This window comes from Lithobates pipiens, unplaced genomic scaffold (assembly GCF_037356315.1).
Source record: "Lithobates pipiens isolate NorthernLeopardFrog02 unplaced genomic scaffold, aLitPip1_a1.2 Scaffold_8, whole genome shotgun sequence".
NCBI lineage: Eukaryota > Metazoa > Chordata > Amphibia > Anura > Ranidae > Lithobates > Lithobates pipiens.
In genome coordinates, this window is record NW_027507903.1 from 61,807,359 (window position 1) to 61,831,515 (window position 24,157).

General features: G+C 44.4%; 1 protein-coding gene across 1 annotated transcript in view; it reads left to right on the forward strand.

Moving 5' to 3' along the window:
- Positions 1–24,157, forward strand: part of LOC143963324 (transient receptor potential cation channel subfamily M member 7-like) — a 189,973-nt gene that overhangs the window by 48,729 nt on the left and 117,087 nt on the right. Inside the window, exons 8-13 of the mRNA XM_077472928.1 lie at positions 1,664–1,838; positions 1,942–2,065; positions 9,044–9,116; positions 15,058–15,158; positions 15,269–15,403; positions 20,686–20,739. Coding sequence (XP_077329054.1) covers positions 1,664–1,838; positions 1,942–2,065; positions 9,044–9,116; positions 15,058–15,158; positions 15,269–15,403; positions 20,686–20,739 — 662 coding nt within the window. The remainder of the gene's footprint in view (positions 1–1,663; positions 1,839–1,941; positions 2,066–9,043; positions 9,117–15,057; positions 15,159–15,268; positions 15,404–20,685; positions 20,740–24,157) is intronic.

Consider the following 24,157-nt stretch of genomic DNA (forward strand, 5'->3'; position numbering starts at 1 on the left):
CCGACATCAAAATCCGTCAGATTTTTTCTGACGGATTTTGGCCCAAACTTGTCTAGCATACACACGGTCGCACAAAGTTGTCGGAAAATTTGATCGTTCTGAACGCGGTGGCGTACAACACGTACCACGGGACTATAAAGAGGGCAGTATCGGAACACACGATCGGAATTTAAATGATCGGATTTTGTTGCCGGAAAATTTCAGATCCTGCTCTCAAACATTGTGTGTTGGAAATTCCAATGGAAAAAGTCCAATGGAGCCCGCACACGATCGGATTTTTCAACAACATGATTTGATTGCATATTTTCCGTCGGAAAATCTGACTGTGAGTATGGGGCATTAGAGCATGAAGGTCAGCAGTGTTGCCAATCAGGATATATTATATTACATTACACTATGCTGTCAGTCTTAGCCCTTGTACACACGGTCGGACATTCCGACAACAAAATCCGTCGGATTTTGTCTGACGGATTTTTTCCGAAACTTGTGTTGCATACACACGGTCGGACAAAGTTGTCGGAAAATCCGATTGTTCATAACGTGATGACGTTATTTAGTTACGACGGGACTACGTTCAGGCTAGTAGCCAATAGCTTTGGTCTAGGAATTTGACCTGAGCATGCGTGGCACTTTGTCTGATCGGAAATTCTTTACACACAATCGGACAAAGTCCGATCGGATCATGTTGTCGAAAAGTTTTATAGCCCAGCTCTAAAACTTTGTCCATCGGATATTCCGACGGAAACAGTCCGATGGAGCCCACACACAGTCGGATTAACATGGTCTGATCAGACATTTTCCGTCGGAATGTACGACCGTGTGTACAAGGGCTAACACAGGGAATGCACTTACAGGAGAAGAAAGCACAAAGATCTCAGCATATGTTTTCTTGATCCTTCATTGGTCAATATCACAAACATAAAGATTTTTACCAGTGGTGGTATTGTACAGCTTTTTAAAAGGCCTTTGCCAGCCTTTGTAAAAAAATATTAAATCATAAAGAGAAAACTCACTATTAATAGCAGAAATAACGTGATTGTAAAGTCTTGATTTAATATATTTTTTTTAAAATAACAAACATATTATACTTTCCTGCTCTGTTGCAGTGGTTTTGCAAAGAGCAGCCCAGATCCTCCTCTTCTCGGGTCCCTCTTCAGTGCTCCTGACCCCCTCCCTCCTGTTGAGTGCCCCCACAGCGAGCAGTTTGCTATGGGGACACTCAAGCCAAGCTGCAGCTCCCTGTGTCCATTCAAACACGGAGCTGCGGTTCAGCCCCGCCCCCTCTCTTCTGATTTGCTAACTGGCTTTGATTGACAGCCACGGGAGCCAATGGTGCCACTGCAATGTCTTAGTCAATCAGGAGGGAGAGTCCCAGAGGGCCATGGGACTCGGGGACATCGCTGGACAGAGATGGGGTTCAGGTAAGTATTAGGGGGGATGGGGAGACTGCTGCACACAGAAGGCTTTTTATCTTAATGTATAGAATACATACAACTTTAATAAAACGTGTGTCCTAATGGACTGATGTCTATAGTTATTTTTTTCTTGTAAAATGATTGCAATTTCTTTTCTTATAGAATAGGATCCTCTTACTCTTAACAGTACTCATCCTTAGCGGTCATTTAATATACCTGTATATGTAAGTACTTTTTTTCGTCTTCAGGAACTGGCAAGCAAATACCTATTGTGGCTCTAATACTAGAGGGTGGACCCAGTACTATCCTGACAGTGTGTGAGTATCTTCAGCAGAACCCTCCAGTGCCAGTGGTGGTTTGTGAAGGAAGTGGCAGAGCCGCAGATCTCTTGGCATATGTATATAAACATACAGAGGACCAGGGGTAAGATGTGTTCTAATGAATGATTACAGAATGTGTTCTAATGAAAACCACTAGAAACCACATTGTTATTTAATAACACTCTATCTTTTATCCCCATGAATAGAAAACTCCTAGAAGGCTCAGAGGCTGATGTTATTGCCACTATAAAGAACTCCTTCAGCCTAAATCAGTGTGAAACTGCTCACATGTTCCAGACATTATTGGCTTGTATGAGGACCAAACAATTAGTGAGTTTGTTGATTTTACTTCTACTTCTTCCGGATTTGTCCAGTGGCAATACATGCTTCACTTATTTACATTTCTTAGATGTGATGGCTGCAATCATTTTCTTTTTTTAGGCCCCTTTCAAACTCACACAACGTGAAAATCGTGTGATTTTGCTGCGATTTTGACGCAATTTCACAGAATGGCTGTGTAAACTTGAAGTCTCTGGACCTCAACTCGCATCAAAGTTGGACCAAAGTAGTACAGGGACTACTTTGAAGTCGATGTGTCTTGAAGTCGCACATAAATGAATGGTTATCATTGGGTACAATTTTTTATGTGACTCTGATGTCCAAAGTCACAGGAAAAGTCGCACAAGTGTGAAAGGGGCCTTAAGCTTTCTTTCTTCTATTTTCATCATATGATCCAGCCAGTAAATCGGTTTGTTTGCAAAAAGAACAAGCTCTGTAGCAGAATGTATTAGTTACAGAAATGCGTCAAATTATTTAACACTGGCAGGGGTGCTTACAATGAGCAGCTTTTATTTATTTATGTAAAACCTTTATCCCAAAACAAAAACTGGTTGCTTTAACTGCTTATAAAGTATTAACTGGAGTTTGGCTTCAATTTATTAGTGTATTTAAATCTGCTAGTACATCTAACATGCCCCCCCCCCCCCCACACACTGCCAATGCTGCTGTTCAAAAGTGCCCCCTGTGCTCATTCATCCAGAGTGGGAGCATGCTAACACAGGAGGTGTGTTATTGGTCAGATCACCAGGTGAAAACAGAAAAGAAAACAAATGTATACACCACACTCAAAGATATTCCCATATAGTGTTTAGAGCTTTTTATGTGGGAAACATTTAAAGCTGAAATGGGAATTCATTTTTAGAATAACAGGCTTCATTTAAGCCTTGATAAGTAAACAGTTCTTATTTTTAAGGGCTAATTATTAAATGTGTTAATGTGTAATAACCAATGAGAATTCATCTTGTACGGGTTAGGCTTTAGCAGAGTAAATTCGAGTTGAAATAGTGCTGCATTGAGGCTGCTTTCACACTGGGGCGTTGGGGGCGTCGGCAGTAAAGTGCCGCTATTTTTAGCGGCGCTTTACCATCATTTTAGCGGCTCTATTCGGCCACTAGCGGGGAGGTTTTAACCCCCGCCAGTGGCCGAAAAAAGGGTTAAAACCACCTGCAAAGGCGCTGCTGCAGTGGCGGTTTGGTGGCGCTGCCCATTGATTTTAGTGGGCAGGGGCGCTGTAAGAGTGGTGTATACACCACTCCTACAGTGCTGCAAAGATGCTGCTTGCAGGACCTTTTTTTACCATTCTGCTTTCACACTGGAGTGAGTGGAGCCGCTCTTTACAGGCGCTTATTTTTAACACTATACTGTAAAACGCCTCGGGGTGAAAACAGCCTTACAGTAAATGTGTCATTAACAAATTATGAACATTAACAATTATTTATTATGTTATGTCGACCTACTAACTTTATTGCTTTCTGAGTCACTGACCTTAAATGGTATGCAAATTTAAATTAGAAGTCAGAAGTCATTATCACCATCCTTGTTCCAGGTCAAAGATTCAGAGTATTGAAGCAAAGGCATCAACACTATATAGAGGCAACTAGCATTTTCAGCTAGAGAGAGCTTGGTAATTGAGGTTAGTGATGGACGAACTTCCGACGGGACGTTTCGCGAACGCGAACCGTGAACATGGCCAAAATTTTGCGAACCGCAAAGTTTGCGGCGGACCCCATTGACTTTAATGGCAGGCGAACCTTAAAAACCTCCAGGTCATATTTTCAGCCACAAAATACTTACTAGCTGTGCACACATAGTCCCACAACATGGACAATGACATAACAACATGGACACTGACATAACAACGACAAACATTCCTTTTTTTATCTGTGAAATTTTGACAATTCAGGAGCGCATGAAGGCCATGGAGGAGAGGCAAGGTCAGGGCAGGCTATGATGGAAGTACAGGAGATGATCAGTGCCACAGTCAGGGCAGCGCAGTCCTGTGCCAGTGTCCCAGTGTGCCAACCTGTGCTTGAGCCCCTCCCTCTGCCCGGCCCTTACCTCCACCTATGCAGGGCTCCATGGTGCTGGCACTGCCTGCTGATTGGCTTCTCTGCTGCTATCTCCCTCACTAACACCAGCACTGAGATAGAACACTGACACCAGCACCGTGATAGAGACTGAGCACTGACACCAGCACCGAGATAGAGAGCACTGACACCAGCACCATGATAGAGAGCACTGACACAACACCAGCACCGAGATAGAGAGCACTGACACCACACCAGCACTGAGATAGAGAGCACTGACACCACACCAGCACCGTGATAGAGAGCACTGACACCAGCACTGACACCAGCACCGAGATAGAGAGCACTGACACCACACCAGCACCGTGATAGAGAGCACCGAGACCACACCAGCACCGAGATAGAGAGCACTGACACCAGCACCAAGATAGAGAGAGAGCACTGACACCAGCACCGAGATAGAGAGAGAGCACTGACACCACACCAGCACCGTGATAGAGAGCACTGACACCAGCACCGTGATAGAGAGCACTGACACCAGCACCGTGATAGAGAGCACTGACACCAGCACCGTGATAGAGAGCACTGACACCAGCACCATGATAGAGAGCACTGACACCAGCACTGTGATAGAGAGCACTGATACCAGCACCGTGATAGAAAGCACTGAGACCACACCAGCACCGAGATCGAGAGCACTGGCACCACACCAGCACAGAGATAGAGAGAGAGCACTGACACCAGCACCGAGATAGAGAGAGAGCACTGGCACTAGCAGCGGGATAGAGAGCACTGACACCACACCAGCACCATGATAGAGAGCACTGAGACCACACCAGCACCGAGATAGAGAGCACTGATACCAGCACCGACATAGAGAGCACTGACACCAGCACCGTGTAAGAGAGCACTGACACCAGCTGTCAACTGTCCCTCCCTTCACTGGGAAACGACAGCTGCAGAATCGGTCAGCAGCAATGCATGCAGTGCACTATAATATGCTTTCTATATTTGAAAGAAAGTATATTATATGTGTACAACCCTATATAATGTGCACCTATAAAAGGACCTTTGTGGACCTAGTAGCTAGTGATTTGCAGACTGTTCCTGCTACAAACACCAAACTGTCCCTCAGTCCCTACACTGATAAAAGACAGCTGCAGAATCGGTCAGCACTCAGCTCAGCAGTCAAGTATAATATGCTTTCTATATTTGAAAGAAAGTATATTATACATGTACAACCCTATATACTGTACACCTATACCAGTCCTTAAAAGGACCTTTGTGGACCTGGTAGCTAGTGATTTGCAGACTGTCCCTGCTCCACCAAACTGTCCCTCCCTACACTGATAAAAGACAGCTGCAGAATCGGTCAGCAAGCACTCAGCAGCACAGCGGTCAGCAGTGCACCATAATATACTTGAAAGAAAGTATATTCTAAGTGTATTACAACACTATATACTGTACACCTATACCAGTCCTTAAAATGACCTTTGTGGACCTAATAGTAATAGCTAGTAATTAAACTGACTGTCCCTGCTCCACACAGCGTCCTGTCCCTACACTGATAAAAGACAGAATGTAAAATGGCCGCCAGATCAGGTCTATTTATAAGGTAGGGGGTATTTCCAATTGTCCATGTGCTGAAATGTCTCAATTGGCTGTCCTGTACCCCCTGATGGATGTGTCATCATGGGTCAAAGTTCTTCACAATGTAAAAGCCGTGCGGACAGTGGCAGAAGTCCGCCGGTTTGGCGAATCGCTGCAAACCGGCCACTGGGCAAACCGGAAGGCCATCTCTAATTGAGGTCTCTGGGTTGGTCTCACAATAGGCGTTATTAAAGGCAAAGGAGGCAATAGCATTCTGCTCCTTCCCAAGTTTGCATTAATTCCAAAACAGCAATATTGAGGCTAAAGTATCTCCATATAAAAGACCCCTGAATCTGGAACCTTTTTTTGTTGTCTCCATTTATTTGATTGATGGGAAATTTGAGCATGGCATCAGTCAGGATACAGACCTGGTAGTCATAACCTGTTTTCCTTCAGGTCCTCTAACTATATAAGGCGGCAGTTCTCCAACTCTTTATAATATAGGAACCCTTGACATACCTTACAGGTTTAGGGCTGGGTTCATCCCTACAGTATCTCACAAAAGTTAGTACACCCCTCACATTTTTGTAAATATTTTATTATATCTTTTCATGCGACAGCAATGAAGAAAATGACACTTTGCTACAATTTAAATTAGTGAGTGTACAGCTTGTATAACAGTGTACATTTGCTGTCCCCTCAAAATAATTCAACACACAGTCATTAATGACTGAACCGCTGGCAACAAAAATGAGTACAACCCTAATTGAAAATGTCAATATTTTGTGTGGCCACCATTATTTTACAGCACTGCCTTAACCCTCTTGGGCATGGAGTTCACCAGAGCTTCACAGGTTGCCACTCTTCCACTCCTCCATGATGACTTCACAGAGCTGGTGGATGTTAGAGACCTTGCACTCCTACCCCTTCCGTTTGAGGATGCCCCACAAATGCTCAATAGGGTTTAGGTCTGAAGACATGGTTGGCCAGTCCATCGCCTTTACCCTCAGCTTCTTTAGCAAGGCAGTGGTCATCTCGGAGGTTTGTTTGGGGTTGTTATCATTTTGGAATACTGCCCTGCGGGCCCAGTCTCCGAACGGAGGGGATCATGCTCTGCTTCAGTATGTCACAGTACATGTTGGCATTTATGGTTCCCTCAATGAACTGTAGCTCCTCAGTGTTGGCAGCACTCATGCAGCCCCAGACCATGACACTTCCACCAACATGCTTGACAGAAGGTAAGACACACTTGTCTTTGTACGCCTCACCTGGTTGTCGCCACACAGGCTTGAGACCACCTGAACCGAATAAGTTTATTTTGGTCTGAACAGACCACAGGACATGGTTCCAGTAATCCATGTCCTTAGTCTGCTTGTCTTTACCAAACTGTTTGTGGGCTTTTTTGAGCATCATCTTTAGAAGAGGTTTCCTTCTGGAATGACAGCCATACAGACCAATTTGATGCAGTGAGCAGCGTATGGTCTGGGCACTGACAGGCTGACCCTCCACCCCTTCAACCTCTGCAGCAATGCTAGCAGCACTCATACATCTGATTCCCAAAGACAACCTGGATATGACGCTGCGGAGGTGCACTCAATTCTTTGGTCGACCATGGAGAGGCCTGTTCTGAGTGGAGCCTGTCCTGTTAAACCGCTGTATGGTCATGGCCACTGTGCTGCAGAACAGTTTTCAGGTCTTGGCAATCTTCTTATAGCCTAGGCCATCTTTATGTAGAGCAACAGTTCTTTTTTTTTCAGATCCTCAGAGAGTTTTTTGGAACAAGGTGCCATGTTGAACTTCCAGTGACTAGTATGAGACAGTGAGAGCGATAACACCTAATTTAACACACCTGCTCCCCATTCACAGCTGAGACCTTGTAATACTAACTAGTCACGTGACACTGGGGAGGGAAAAGGGCTAATTGGGCCCAATTTGGAAATTTTCACTTAGGGGCGTGCTCAGTTTTGTTGCCACATTAATTAATTAAGACATTAATGGCCGTGTGTTGAATTCTTTTGAGGGGACAGCAAATTTACTCTGTTATACAAGCTGTACACTCACTACTTTACATTGTAGCAAAGTATAATTTCTTCAGTGTTGTCACATGAAAAGATATAATAAAATATTTACAAAAATGTGAGGAGTGTACTCACTTTTGTGAGATACTGTATGCAAATTGGATGCGGGATTCCTCGCATTCAATTTGCATAGCAAGAGAATGTGACTGGCTCTCTATGGAGCCGGTTCACATATCTCCGGGGCGGATGTGGAGCGCACTGCACAGAAATGCTGTGCGTCTTTGGCTCCGTTACAGGGCCGAATTCAGGCAAAGATTCCTCCCTAATTTGTCCCTGAAATGGAGAACAGGAACACACAGTGCGATTACAGTGTGAACTGAGCCTTGGGGGAACCCTACCAATAATTATTAAATAATTATTATTATTCTATTATTATACATAAGCAAAATCATTAAGTTGTATCTGGAAGAATAAATCAAAAATAAGGAATATGACATGTATTGCCTATTTAACAAATATGCCACCTACATCAATGGTAAGTGGAGAAGTGTCTCCTTGCATTGGTGGTCAGTGAGTGAAGGACTCCTTTACACTGGTAGTCAGTGAGTACAAGACCCTCGTACAATGATGGTCTGTGGAAGACGTGCACTGGGGTCTGAAGTAAAAAAGCTCTTTACACTACTGGTCAGTGAGAAGAGTGCCTCTTACATTGGTGGTCTGTGGGAAGAATGCCTCTTACATTGGTGGTCTGTGGGAAGAATGCCTCTTACATTGGTGGTCAGTGGGAAGAACGCCTCTTACATTGGTGGTCAGTGGGAAGAATGCCTCTTACATTGGTTATCTGTGGGAAGAATGCCCGAACATGATCGAACATCGCTGATGGCTCGGTTCTCATAGCTCCCTGAGCGGAGAGCTGCTGCATTTCAGTCAGCAGCTCTCCACTCTGCTCCTCCTCGGTCATTGGAGCACTGAGCTGTGGAGGGATGGAGTGGGACATATCAGGCATGCCGCTGAGAGGCTGAGCTGGGTGTCAGGTCAGGCAGCTGGTGGATCCAGACTCCCATCGTAGGTATGACGTGGTGCGAGGACTGATTTCTGTGACATCAATGGAGAGCGGACGTCAGGCCACTCTCTGCTGAAAACGGGTCACAGGAATGCCAAACGAATTGCACTCCTGTGATCCATAGGAGCTCAGGCTGGACTTCTCCTTTAATGAGGGGCATGTTATTTGTTAATCACCGTCTTTGCATACAGGACATAAATCAGTTGACAGGCAGAGGTTATTGTTTAGCCATGTCTAAAAGCATTTTCTGATGATTCCTTTTGCTTTCCAGATAACTCTATACCATGCTGGACCCGAAGAACAACAGGACATCGATGTTGCAATCCTAACATCTCTGTTAAAAAGTCAGTATATGTTCATTTTTGGTTGCATGGTGATCTGCCTTCTTCTGATGGCAAGGTGGAACTAATATTATATAGAGACTTCTAATGCTGATCTTTAGAAATCGCTCTTTTGTCTGACTATTGCTCTGATCCTCTTACTTCAGCACATACTGAACCACTGACCAAAAGTATACAGTCAGTTCAAGTGGGACTGAGCTAAAAATTAAAGATGTGCTAGCATAGGTGTATGCACAGGGTGTGCTGGGTGTGCCCAGGCACACCCTAATCATCCATGTGCTCTGTCTGTGCTTTTACTGCCAGTGCTAGTAATGACTGCTGTAACATGTGTAACTCACGGTCACCACTGGGGTTGGGTCCGGGCCAGGAAAAACAGCTGTGCTGCGAGTGGGAGGTGATTGAGCAGGGACTAGGGACCACAGCCGCGGAGTAATCCAGCGGCATTTTCTTATCCGGCTTCAATAGTTCCAGCTGCAGGTCCCGCAGGTGCCGGCGGAGTGATGTACATCTGCACTCTACCTGCCCTCCGCCTTCCCTCCAGCCTTTCTTTCCCTTGGAAGAACAGCAGAGCCTGAATAGCAGCAGGCGGGTGGCTGTAAGATCGAGGTGAACAGTGAGAAAGGGCACTGAGCAGGGCAAGCACAGGGACCAAATAAAAGGCAATAATTCAAATCGATATGAACCCTGGCTTGTCAGCAAAAAAGTGTGTTTATACAGTGCCTTGCGAAAGTATTTGGCCCCCTTGAACTTTCAACCTTTTGCCACATTTCAGGCTTCAAACATAAAGATATAAAAATTGTATTTTTTGTGAAGAATCACCAACAAGTGGGACACAATTGTGAAGTGGAACTAAATCTATTGGATTTATGAAACCTTTTTAACTAATAAAAAAATGAAAAGTGGGGCGTGCAAAATTATTTGGCCCCCTTGCGTTAATACTTTGTAGAGCCACCTTTTGCTGCGATTACAGCTGCAAGTCGCTTGGGGTATGTCTCTATCAGTTTTGCACATCGATAGACTGAAATTCTTGCCCATTCTTCCTTGCAAAACAGCTCGAGCTCAGTGAGGTTGGATGGAGAGCGTTTGTGAACAGCAGTTTTCAGCTCTTTCCACAGATTCTCGATTGGATTCAGGTCTGGACTTTGACTTGGCCATTCTAACACCTGGATACGTTTATTTGTGAACCATTCCTTTGTAGATTTTGCTGTATGTTTGGGATCATTGTCTTGTTGGAAGATAAATCTCCATCCCAGTTTCAGGTCTTTTGCACACTCCAACAGGTTTTCATCCAGAATGGTCCTGTATTTGGCTGCATCCATCTTCCCCCCAATTTTAACAATCTTCCCTGTCCTTGCTGAAGAAAAGCAGGCCCAAACCATGATGCTGCCACCACCATGTTTGACAGTGGGGATGGTGTGTTGAGGGTGATGAGCTGTGTTGCTTTTATGCCAAACGTATCGTTTTGCATTGTGGGCAAAAAGTTCGATTTTGGTTTCATCTGACCAGAGCACCTTCTTCCACATGTTTGGTGTGTCTCCCAGGTGGCTTGTGGCAAACTTTAGACAAGACTTTTTATGGATATCTTTGAGAAATGGCTTTCTTCTTGCCACTCTTCCATAAGACCCCTTTCACACCACACCGCACCTTGCGTCGGCGGTAAAACGCCGCTATTTTTAGCGGCGTTTTACCGCCGGATTTGCGGCGCATTTCGGCCGCTAGCGGGGCACTTTTACCCCCCGCTAGCGGCCGCGAAAGGGTTAAAACCGCCGGCAATACGCCGCAATAGCGGCGTGTTGCCGGCGGCATTACAGCGCTGCCCCATTGATTTCAATGGGCAGCAGCGGTGGAGGAGCGGTAAACACACCGCTCCTTCACCGCTCCAAAGAAGCTGCTGGCAGGACTTTTTTCTGACGTCCTGCCAGCGCACCGCTGTAGTGTGAAAGCCCTCGGGGCTTTCACACTACACACAATGGTGCAGCTTCTTTAGGGCGTTTTGCAGGCGCTATTTCTAACTCTATAGCGCCTGCAAAACGCCCTGGTGTGAAAGGGGTCTAAAGGCCAGATTTGTGCAGTGTACGACTGATTGTTGTCCTATGGACAGACTCTCCCACCTCAGCTGTAGTTCTCTGCAGTTCATCCAGAGTGATCATGGGCCTCTTGGCTGCATCTCTGATCAGTTTTCTCCTTGTCTGAGCTGAAAGTTTAGAGGGACGGCCAGGTCTTGGTAGATTTGCAGTGGTCTGATACTCCTTCCATTTCAAAATGATCGCTTGCACAGTGCTCCTTGGGATGTTTAAAGCTTCGGAAATCTTTTTGTATCCAAATCCGGCTTTAAACATCTCCACAACAGTATTACGGACCTGCCTGGTGTGTTCCTTGGTCTTCATGATGCTCTCTGCGCTTTCAACAGAACCCTGAGACTATCACAGAGCAGGTGCATTTATACAGAGACTTGATTACACACAGGTGGATTCTATTTATCACCATCAGTTAGTTAGGACATCATTGGATCATTCAGAGATCCTCGCTGAACTTCTGGAGTGAGTTTGCTGCACTGAAAGTAAAGGGGCCGAATAATTTTGCACGCACCACTTTTCAGTTTTTTATTTGCTAAATAAGTTTAAATTATCCAATAGATTTCGTTCCACTTCACAATTGTGTCCCACTTGTTGGTGATTCTTCACAAAAAATTTTAATTTTATATCTTTATGTTTGAAGTCTGAAATGTGGCAAAAGGTTGAAAAGTTCAAGGGGGCCGAATACTTTCGTAAGGCACTGTATATATATATATACACACACACACACACACATACACAGAAGCTTTGGTTTGAGGTGCACACCCTAATGCAATAGGTAGCGCATGCCTATGTGTGTTATGTTAAAGGGAACATTTAGAAATGTTAAATGTGCCTAAGCAGTACCCTAAAAAAATGCACCTTTTGTCTGGATTGCCTTCTAAATTAAACATGCACTTCCTGGTATGTGAGGGCGCCTAGTCACTTCTGTACCTACAGCCCCATAGCTGCATACTTTTTCCAGGTTAGTGGCTCTTGGCTGTGGCAAGTCACATGGCCAATGCCATGACAGTCGGATCCCTCAGCAGACAATCAGATATTCCCTGGAGCAATTATCCCTGGTGTTATTACCTCTAAATATTAGTGTTCGGTTATATTTTGTGTATTTAAACGATTGCCTGAGCTGACCAGAACTGGTTCTTGATGGAGTCTGTTCCACCATTTCACAGCTCTTAGGCCGCGTACACACGCGCGGACTGTTTGCCCAACCTTGTTCGTCAAACAGTTTCGGCAAACAGTCCGCTCAAAATTTGCATGAGCGGACTTGCCCACACACGAGCGGACTGTGTTCAACGAACTGTTTGCCAAACAGTCCGCTCAACTTTTGAAATGAACGGACTCGCCCACGTAAGGCGGAGGCAAATCCGCCCATTTCGAGCGCGTGTACAGGTAGGCGGGGCCCGCGAGGGAGACGTCGCGGGCTCCGCCGCCTGGAATGGGCTTAAAGGGGAACCCCAACGCCGAAAAAAATCGGCGTGGGGGTTCCCCCAAAGTCCACACCAGACCCTTGTCCGAGCACGCTACCCGGCCGGCCAGGAAAGGGGGGCGAGCGAGCGCGCCCCCCCTCCTGAGCCGTATCAGGCCGCGTGCCCTCAACATGGGGGGGTGCCTTGGGGAAGGGGGGGCCGCGCGGCCCCCCCACCCCAAAGCACCTTGTCCCCATGTTGATGAGGACAAGGGCCTCTTCCCGACAACCCTGGCCGTTGGTTGTCGGGGTCTGCGGGCGGGGGGTTTATCGGAATCCGGGAGCCCCCTTTAAGAAGGGGGCCCCCGGATACCGGCCCCCCACCCTATGTGAATGAGTATGGGGTACAATGTACCCCTACCCATTCACCTGTGAAATAAAGTACAAAAAAAAACACAACACAGGGGAAAAAATATTTTATTGCACAGCTCCGGGGGTCTTCCGTCTTCGGGGGTCTTCTCGCCGGACTCCTCCGCTATGTGTGTGTAGCTCTTTTACTAGCGGAGGAGTCCGGCTTTCTTCCTCCCCGCCGCCGGCCTCTTCTCCCGACTTCGGGGGTCTTGTCCCCCTCTTCGGTTCTTCTGCCGGGCCACCGCGCCTTCTTGTAGCTCTTTTACAGGCGGTGGCCCGGTCTTCTGTCGCCGCTGCCTTCCGTTCTTCTGTCGCCGCCTTCGGTTCTTCTGCCGGGCCACCGCGCCTTCTTGTAGCTCTTTTACAGGCGGTGGCCCGGTCTTCTGTCGCCGCTGTCGCTGTCGCCGCCTTCCGTTCTTGTTCTTCTTCTTGTTCTTCTTCTTCTTCTCCAGGCGATGTTGACACGTCGCTCCCTCCGGCCGGAATGCCAGAGCCGCGCTGTGCGGTCACTTATATAGTGACAATGGGGCGGGGTCACATGGTATATGTCACATGGGTTGGTCACATGGGTTGATGTCACATGGGGACTATGACATCGTAAGGGGGCGGGGTCACCATGTGACCAACCCATGTGACATATACCATGTGACACCGCCCCATTGTCACTATATAAGTGGCAGCGGAGCGTGTCCCTGGCATTCCGGCCGGAGGGAGCGACGTGTCAACATCTCCTGGAGAAGAAGAAGAAGAACAAGAAGAAGAACAAGAACGGAAGGCGGCGACAGCGACAGCGGCGACAGAAGACCGGGCCACCGCCTGTAAAAGAGCTACAAGAAGGCGCGGTGGCCCGGCAGAAGAACCGAAGGCGGCGACAGAAGAACGGAAGGCAGCGGCGACAGAAGACCGGGCCACCGCCTGTAAAAGAGCTACAAGAAGGCGCGGTGGCCCGGCAGAAGAACCGAAGAGGGGGACAAGACCCCCGAAGTCGGGAGAAGAGGCCGGCGGCGGGGAGGAAGAAAGCCGGACTCCTCCGCTAGTAAAAGAGCTACACACACATAGCGGAGGAGTCCGGCGAGAAGACCCCCGAAGACGGAAGACCCCCGGAGCTGTGCAATAAAATATTTTTTCCCCTGTGTTGTGTTTTTTTTTGTACTTTATTTCACAGGTGAATGGGTAGGGGTACATTGTACCCCATACTCATTCACATAGGGTGGGGGGCCGGTATCCGGGGGCCCCCTTCTTAAAGGGGGCTCCCGGATTCCGATAAGCCCCCCGCCCGCAGACCCCGACAACCAACGGCCAGGGTTGTCGGGAAGAGGCCCTTGTCCTCATCAACATGGGGACAAGGTGCTTTGGGGTGGGGGGGCCGCGCGGCCCCCCCTTCCCCAAGGCACCCCCCCATGTTGAGGGCACGCGGCCTGGTACGGCTCAGGAGGGGGGGCGCGCTCGCTCGCCCCCCTTTCCTGGCCGGCCGGGTAGCGTGCTCGGACAAGGGTCTGGTGTGGACTTTGGGGGAACCCCCACGCCGATTTTTTTCGGCGTTGGGGTTCCCCTTTAAGCCCATTCCAGGCGGCGGAGCCCGCGACGTCTCCTTCGCGGGCCCCGCCTACCTGTACACGCGCTCGAAATGGGCGGACTTTCCGAGCGGGAACAGTCCGCTCTTTTCGAAAGTACAGCGGACAGGCCCACACACGGGCGGACTGTTCGCTCAAACACAGTTTCAGCGGACAGTTTTTCGGAATTTCCGAAAGACTTTGTCCGTCCAACTGTCCGCTGAAACTGTCCGCTGAAAGCCCACACACGAGCGGACTGTCCGCCCAAACACTGTTCAGCGGACAAGGTTGGGCGAACAGTCCGCCCGTGTGTACGCGGCCTTACTGTAAATAAGGATTTCTATGTGTGGAGGTCAGATCTCTTTTCCTCCAGATGTAAAGAATGCCCCCTTGTCCTCTGTAATGACCTAAAAGTGACTAACTCACCCCAAGTTCACTATATGGACCTCTTGGCGATCATATACCCCCTTATATATATATTTCTGTTTTATTTCTTTTAGGCAAAAATATGTCTCCTTACGATCGGCTTGTTCTAGCTTTGGCTTGGGACAGAGTAGATATTGCCAAAAAATGTATTTTTGTACAAGAACAGCAGTGGTTGGTATGTGAACATTTATCGCTTATTTCATATTATATTAAGCCAATCCTATTTACAAGATCTTGGGGCAACAGAAAGCAAATCCATATATATAATTTTTTTTTTTTTCATAGACAAAACCCTTGGAACAGATCATGTTGGATGCGCTTGTTATGAACAGGGTTGCATTTGTCAAACTTCTCATAGAGAAAGGAATCAGTATGCACAGATTTCTGACAATACCCAGGCTGGAGGAATTGTACAATGCAGTAAGTGTTCTCTATGCTGTTACCCTTATCTTTCCATAATCTATTCTTATCAGTCCTATGTAAAACCAAGTTCATCCCTCTAAAAACATGTGCGTACACACGACCGGACTTTTCGTCAGCAAAGGTCCGACAGAACAAATCTGTCGGACAATTCGATCATCTGTGGGCTCCATCGGACCTTTGCTGTCCAAAAATCTGACGAACTTTAGAAATAGAACATGTTTCAAATTTTTCCACCGGATCCAGTTCCTATCGAGAAATCCGTTTATATGCTAGTCCGACGGACAAAAACCGACGCTAGGGCAGCTATTGGCTACTGGCTATGAACTTCCTTATTCTAGTCTGGTCGTACGTCATCACGTTTGAATCCGTCAGACTTTGGTTTGATTGTGTGTGCCCAAGTCTGTCGGAACTCCCCCGAAAGTCCGTCGGGAAGACCGTCAGACCTGGTCCGTCGAAAATTCCGGTCGTGTGTACACGGCATAAGAACAACTTTGAAGTCGGACCCCAGCAAGATTTCACCGCGACTTGCATACGACTTCTTTAACCTCCCTGGCGGTGATCCCAAGTCTGGCTCGGGCTGGGATTTCAGTACCATAAGCGGTAACCCCCGAGCCAGACTCGGGATCGCATCACTGGATACAGGGAGACTTACTTACCTTGTCCCCTGAATCCAGCGATGTCCTCCACGCTGTGTGAGCGAGCTGTCCTCCGCTCGATTCACACAGTGCCAGAGTGCCGCCGAGCTCCGTTCCCTGCGACGTCACAGTGCACGGGAGCGGAGATCTGCGCCAAATTCAAAAAAGTCAAAACACACAAAACGCACATAGTACTGTAATCTTACAGATTACAGTACTGTATAAAAAAATTACACACCCCCTTTGTCCCTAGTGGTCTGTCCAGTGCCCTGCATGCACTTTTATATTATAAATACAGTTTTTTCTGCCTGGAATTTGGAGATTGTCCATAGCAACCAAAAACTGTCCCTTTATGTCAAAAGTGATTTTAGACTAACTAGAAAACAGCGATAATAAATTATAATCACTTGCAGAACTGAGCGATAGCGATATGTGGCGAAATTCGTCATCAAACACTAGATCTAATGACAGCGACAATTCTGCAAATGAAAACATTTCAGTGTTTTTGGATTTGATTACATTATTGAATCATTTTTATTATTATTTATTATCATTATTTATTATCTTATACATTTTATCATACCCGGGATGTCTGCTAGACTCTGGTTTGAACAGATTTAAGAGAGTTATTCCTAAGAATTGCAGGCCTACAATATAAAACACCAAATTTCCATGCAAAATAATTGTACCGCTTTCAGCACCTAAAATCAGAACTAATCATACCGCCAGTGAGGTTAACAGATGTCAATGTAAGTCAGACCAAAAGCAGTGTAGGAACCTTTTTCTAAGTCAGAGCGACTCAAGTTGCACTGATTAGAACGGTTCAATTGCACTGAATGGGGGCCAACTTCTGATGCGACAAGTGCTCCAAAGTCGCATCGATTGTCGCATCAGTGTGAACCGGGCCTAATACAGTACTGCTTAACGGCACAAGTTCATTGTTTTATACAAGATAAACAATGATATGAATTATTATAATGGGAGGCAAATCCACTTTGCACTACAAGTGCAATTGAAAGTGCATTTGGAAGTGCAGTCATTGTAGATGTGAGGGGAAGATCTGAAATGAGGGGAAGTTCTGCTGATTTTATCATCCAATCATGTGCAAGCTAAAATGCTGTTTTATATTTAAATATAAAAAAAGATTAAAAAAAGACCTTGTGGATATAACTAATCTTTTTTTTAGTTAATTCTCCTTTAAGGGGGCGTGACAGGGGGCGTATCCTATGCCTACATACATTTGCTAGTAGGTGTCCCTCATTCCCATCTCAAAATGTTATGAAATAGCCCAAGTATATTGCAGTATGCAAAATAGAAAGTTTCAGTGAATCAGAGAAGCCTCTAATGGATACAGTATCTCTGATTCCCAGACAGGACTGACAGTAATATAACAAACAGTGAGCTACGCAGTGCAGTAACATTTGCCTATATTGTATTGTCCCTTTTCAGCCTGGATGGAGGGGTGGATACAGCACAAAATCAGCCTTCAGCACCTCCTGGCCTGCAAAGCATGTGTGTGGCCACTCTCTCCTTCACTTCCTGTAATGCCGCATACACACAACCAAACTTTCCCGCAGACTAGGTCCGAAGGGATTAGTCCGTCTCGGACAATCCGATCGTGTGTGGGCTAATCCAATTGTTTTTCGGAAAAGAAAAAGCCGACGGACCTAGAAATAGAACCTTTCAAATCTATCCGACGGACTAAAATCAGGAAAACTGTTTGTCTGTGTGCTGGTCCGACTGACCAAATACAATGCAAGGGCAGCTATTGGCTACTGGCGATTGAACTTCCTTGCTTAGTCCCGTTTACGTCATCACGTTCAAAACTAATGGACTTATGAACGGACTTAGTCCGTTTGTGTGTGGCCAAATCCGTCCATTCGGAAAGTCAGTCGGAACTCCGCAGAAAGTCCGTCGGGAGGACCTAGTCTGTACCCACTTCAGCCCCAGAAGGATTTACCCCTTAATGACCAGGCCATTTTTTGCAATACGGCAGTGCGTTACTATAACTAACAATTGCGCGGTCGTGTGACGCTGTACCCAAATAAAATGTATGTCCTTTTTTTCTCACAAATAGAACTTTCTTTTGGTGGCATTTGATCACATCTGCGCTTTTTTTTTTTTTTTGCGCTATAAACAAAAAAAGACAGACAATTGTGAAAAAAACTATATTTTTTACTTTCTGCTAGAATACATATCCAAAAAAAAAAGAAAAAGAAAAAAAAAAAAAAATTCCTTCATCAATTTAGGCCAATATGTATTCTGCTGCATATTTTTGGTAAAAAAATCCCAATCAGTGTATATTGATTGGTTTGCACAAATTACAGGATAGATTTATGGACTCTTTTTTTTATTGTTTTTACTGGTAATGGCGGGTATCAACGATTTTTAGCGGGACTGCAACAAATCTGACCCTAAGTGACACATTTTGGGGACCAGTGACACCAATACAGTAATCAGTGTTAAAAAAAACGCACTGATCACTGTATAAATGACACTGGCAGGGAAGGGGGTAACATCGGGGGCGATCACAGGGTTAAATGTGTTGCCAGTTTGTGCTTTCCTACTGTGTAGGGAAAGTATTGACAGCAACAACACAGAGATCGCTGTCCCTGATTACTAGGAACAGATGATCTCCATGTTCTCCCCTGTCAGAATGGGGATCTGCCCTGTTTACATAGGTAATCTCTGTTCTGCCTCTCTGTGAAGCAATCGCGGGTGGCCGGCGGACATTGGGTCGGCAGGACACACGCATCCCCTCCTTCTCCCTGCAGCGGGCGTGTGCGTCCACACTATCTGTTGCATGAAACAACATACAGGTATGTTGTTTTCGTGCAATAGAAAACAACGGCATGACACACGCACTGCCTCCTCCTCCCTGCAGCGGGCGTGTGCGTCCACACTATCTGTTGCTTGAAACAACGTACAGGTATGTTGTTTTCGTGCAATAGAGCCACCCTGCCGCAGTATACAGTATATGCGGTGGGCGGTCCTTAAATGGCTTTCTCTCTCTTCTTTTTCTCTCTCTTTCTTCCTTTCTCTCTCTCTCGAGATCAATTCAGGCTGGCCCCTTTTGCAGGTTATGTAAAACATTTAGACCCCTTTCCCATTGAGGCGGTTTTCAGGCATTTTAGCTCTAGAAATAGCCTCCTAATACAGCCTGAAAAACGCCCCTTATTCATTTCAGTGCGACTTTACACACTGAGACGGTGCGCTTGTGGGACATTATGAAAAGTCCTGCAATCAGCATCTTTGGGGCGGTTTGGGAGTGCTGTATACAGTGCTCCAAAAAATATCCTGCCCAGCTTCCAAAGTGCCTGAAAAGCGGTCCAGAAGCGACATGGGCACTTTTAACCCTTTCTTTGGCCGCTAGTGGGGGTTAAAAGCTCCCTGCTAGTGGCTGAAAAGCGCTATTTAAGTACTGCTAAAACGAACAGTGCTTTAGCACTGACATGGCCACAGCTAAGTGTGAAAGGGGTTTAAAAATAAGTGCCTATACTGTTTAACCTCCCTGGCGGTATGATTCAGTCTGGATTTAGGTGCTGAAAGCGGTACAATTATTTTGCATGGAAATTTGGCGTTTTATTTTGTAGTCCTGTAATTCTTAGGAATAACTCTCTTAAATCTGTTCAAACCAGAGTCTAGCAGACATCCCGGGTATGATAAAGTTTATAATATAATAAAGAATAATAAAAATTATTCAATAATGCAATCAAATCCTAAAACACTGAAAAAGGGACACTTTTTGGTTGCTATGGACAATCTCCAAATTTCAGCCAGAAAAAACAGTATTTATAATATAAAAGTGCATGCAGGGCACTGCACAGACCACTGTAATTTTTTAATACAGTACTGTAATCTGTAAGATTACAGTGCTGTGTGTGTTTTGTGTGTTTTTACTATTTTGAATTTGTCGCCGTTCTCCGCTCCCGTGTGTCGTAACGTCGCAGGGAACGGAGCTCGGCGGCATTCGGCACTTTGAATCGAGCGGAGGACAGCTCGATCACACAGCGCGGAGGACATCGCTGGATCCAGGGGACAAGGTAAGTAACTCTCACCGTGTCCTCCCCTGCATCCAGCGATGCGATCCCGAGTCTGGCTCGGGGTTACCGCTCCTGTTATTAAAATCTCAACCCGAGCCAGACTCGGGATTACCACTAGGGGGGTTAAAATCAAGTAATACACTGGGGTTTATTTACTAAAACTGGAGCACTCAGAATCTTCTGCAGCTGTGAATGGCAACCAGTCAGCTTCTAACTTCAGCTTGTTGCTGCATCAGATTTTGCACGCTGCAGTTTTAGTAAATCCAAACCTTTGTCTCACCCTGTACTGCACATGCTCAGCTGTTCTCTATTTTAGGCACTGTGCCAAATTTGTAGAGGTCAATCTGCTGACAGCCTAAAGATTTACTGTGGTTCAGCAAAATGCTCTGGGCTTCAGCAAAATGGCGGCCTCCAGCAAGAGAAAACAGAAAAGATGCTGGAGTCAGTTTACAGCACACATTCTTTTTGGTAACATAATTATTAATGCAAAATGTATATTTCATGCTAAAGAACTTTGTTTTTATGAAGTTGTTATGGGTTAGGTTTCACATGATTTTACAGGAAGACCAACAATTAAGTATTCTTTTTTGCTGTTTCATAGGCTCAATACACAAGTAAAGACACCCTTCTGCAGCTAATCCAAGATGTCAAGAAGGTAATAATTCAACTTTTCCTATGCAATGTATATTATTGCATAAAAAAGGAAAGAAAGAAAATGGGAATTTAAATGAGGCATGTAAATGTGTATACTACTGCATAGAATATTACATCTGTCTGTATTGGTTTAGCATCTTAATCCCATAGGGTAATCCATGATTGTAATAAATTCATGTATCAATATCAATCATATTCAAAAAATATTACTTAGAAAATATATAATATAACACAATACAGGTAATCGATGGACATAAATTATGTAATCAATACAGAATGAATAAAGATAATTCATATAAAATACAGAGCATATAAATTAAATTCACATATTACATATACAAATAGTAGGCACCAATATTAAAAATGCATCTTTGGGCGAGCATGTCTCGGTACTCGTATTTAAATTCTTGACGCGTTTCATGGCGTTATAGCCAATCGTCAAGAGTAAAATGCACGGTAATTGCTGAAAAGTCAGATAAATACCCGTTAATATATAATGCCCTCTAGAGAGGAAAAGTGTCAAACGACAGACTAATTCTAAATTTCTTACACATAAAGCTTGCAGGCTATACCCAGCTTCTGTGATGTAATTGGGCGGTGGCCTGGGATGAGCTGTTTCACCCAGGGTTGAGGCGGATGATCCCCCCAAAAAGATGGAATAAAGATCAAGGTGGGAAGCAGCTGGGGAGCATGCCAGACCAGTCACGACATAGATCCCAAGGTTTACTATGTGTGCGCACAGCGCTTATACTCAATTTGTGATTTTTTTTTTTAAATAGGTAAAAACCAAACCAAAAAAACAACAAAAACTAAGATAACTCAAAAAATATATATATATAATAAAAAGTAACATCTAAATGTTCCCAAATAATTGAATAGTCCTAAGTGTGTTTATAGACACATTGTGCATGTGAACAATGTTGACGCACTCATAGTTACATAGTTACATAGCAGGTGGAGTTGAAAAAAGACCATCAAGTCCAATCTATGTGTGTGATTATATGTCAGTATTACATTGTATATCCCTGTATGTTGTGCTGTTCAGGTGCTTATCTATTCGTTTTTTTTAACTATCAATGCCCCCTCCAGAGACCACCGCCTGTGGAAGGGAATTCCACATCTTTGCCGCTCTTACAGTAAAGAACCCTCTACGTTAAGGTTAAACATCTTTTCTTCTAATTTTAATGAGTGGCCATGTGTCTTATTAAACTCCCTTCTGCAAAAAAGTTTTATCCCTAGTGTGGGGCCACCAGTACGGTATTTATAAATTGAAATCATATCACCTCTCAAGCGTCTATTCTCCAGAGAGAATAAGTTCAGTGCTCGCAACCTTTCTTCATAACTTATATCCTCCAGACCCTTTATTAGCTTTGTCGCCCTTCTTTTTACTCGCTCCATTTCCAGTACATCCTTCCTGAGGACTGGTGCCCAGAACTGGACCGCATACTCTAGGTGCGGCTGGACCAGAGTCTTGTAGAGCGGAAGAATTATAATTTTCTCTCTGGAGTTGATCCCCTTTTTAATGCATGCCAATATTCTGTTTGCTTTGTTAGCAGCAGCTTAGCATTGCATGCCATTGCTGAGCCTATCATTTACTAGGACCCCCAGGTCCTTTTCCATCCTAGATGCCCCCAGAGGTTCTCCCCCCCCCCCCCCTCCCAGTGTATAGATTGCATTCATATTTTTGCCACCCAAATGCATTATTTTGAATTCAAGAGCTAAAGTAAGAATAAATTGAATACTATCAGAGTACATAAAATTTTCAAAATGAACTCGACAGGAATGTCCCTTATCCCCATTGTTATATATAATAGTAATGGAACATCTTATTAAAGCTATAAGAGAAAATAAGGACATAAAAGGTTAAAGGTAAAGAATATAAAACAGCTGTTTATGCAGATGACTTACTATTGTATATAACTAACCCTATAATAACAATTCCAAACTTAATAAAAGAATTTAATCGATTTGGGGAATTAAGCAACTTTAAAGTAAATTATGATAAATCTGAGTTGATGAATATTACATTAGAAGAAAAAATACAGATACTTTTACAAAAAGACTTTCCGTTTAAATGGAAGCAGGATGTGATTAAATACCTGGGAATATATATCCAGAAAAATTTGAATTGAAAAAGAAAAGAATTGAATTATAATGCGACAGTCCAAAAAATAAATAAACTATTGCAAGAATATGATAAAATAACCTATTCATGGATAGGAAAAATAAATATAGTGAAGATGGAGATATTGCCATTATTGTTATATATCTTTCAAACGATACCTATAATACCATCAAAAAAACTTATGAGGGATCTGAGAAAAGCAGTGGGAAACTTTATCTGGTCCCATAAAACCCCCAGAATAAGAAGAGAAATATTAATTAGATCAAAAAAATGGAGGATTAGCATTACCTGACTTTTCTAAATATTTGCAAGCAGCATCATTGATCATAATAATATATTGGCACCATAATGCGTATAATAAACAATGGGTTAATCTTGAGGAAGATATTGTAGGGACACAACTAAAATTTTTACCATGGATAAAACCCCATTTAAGACCAAAAGAAAAAGAATTACTGATTTTTGTAAAGGCCATGGGGATGCCATATTGAAAAAAGGAAATCTGTCCACTATGGTTGGACCTACGACCCCATTATTCTCCAATCCAGAATTTACGCCAGCATTAAAAGCTACAAAATATTTAAAATGGAATATATTGGAGAATGAAAGGGCGGTACAGATCTTAGTGGATGGAAAAATGCCAACATTTCAAGATTGGGGACCGGAATATAAAAATAAATGGCTACAATACCATCACTTAAGGACATTTATTGAACCAATTGAAATTTTAATAAATAGACAAGTTACTAAATTTGAGCGAATGGTTATGGGGAAATATAAACCGGTTAAAAAATTATCTAAGATTTATGATCCATTACTTCCCTTTGGAAATATTAAGGAACTAACAGGAATAAAAAAAATGGGAGGAAGAAATAGGAAACTCATTAACAGAGGAAGAATGGGAATTTTTTGGGGGGATAATACATAAATTATCAACAGCAACTAAATATCAAGAAAGAAACTATAAGATTGCATTAAGATGGTATAGGAGTCCAGTAGTAATGAATACAATAAATAAAGGGAATACGGAGAAATGTTGGAGATGTAAGGTAGAAAGGGGGACTTTAGATCATATATGGTATAGATGCTGAAAGGTGAGAGTATTCTGGACTGGAATAAGATATTGGAATTTTATCAGAAAGTGGCTGGAGTAGAATTGAGTCCAAATAAACATTGCATTATTCTATACTATAAGTCAATAAAGGGAAGGGAGCAGGGCTCAAGTCCTGCGGGAACGCATGGGAACGGAGTTCCTGTACTTTTTCCACAACAGCAACTCAGTTCCCATTAGCAT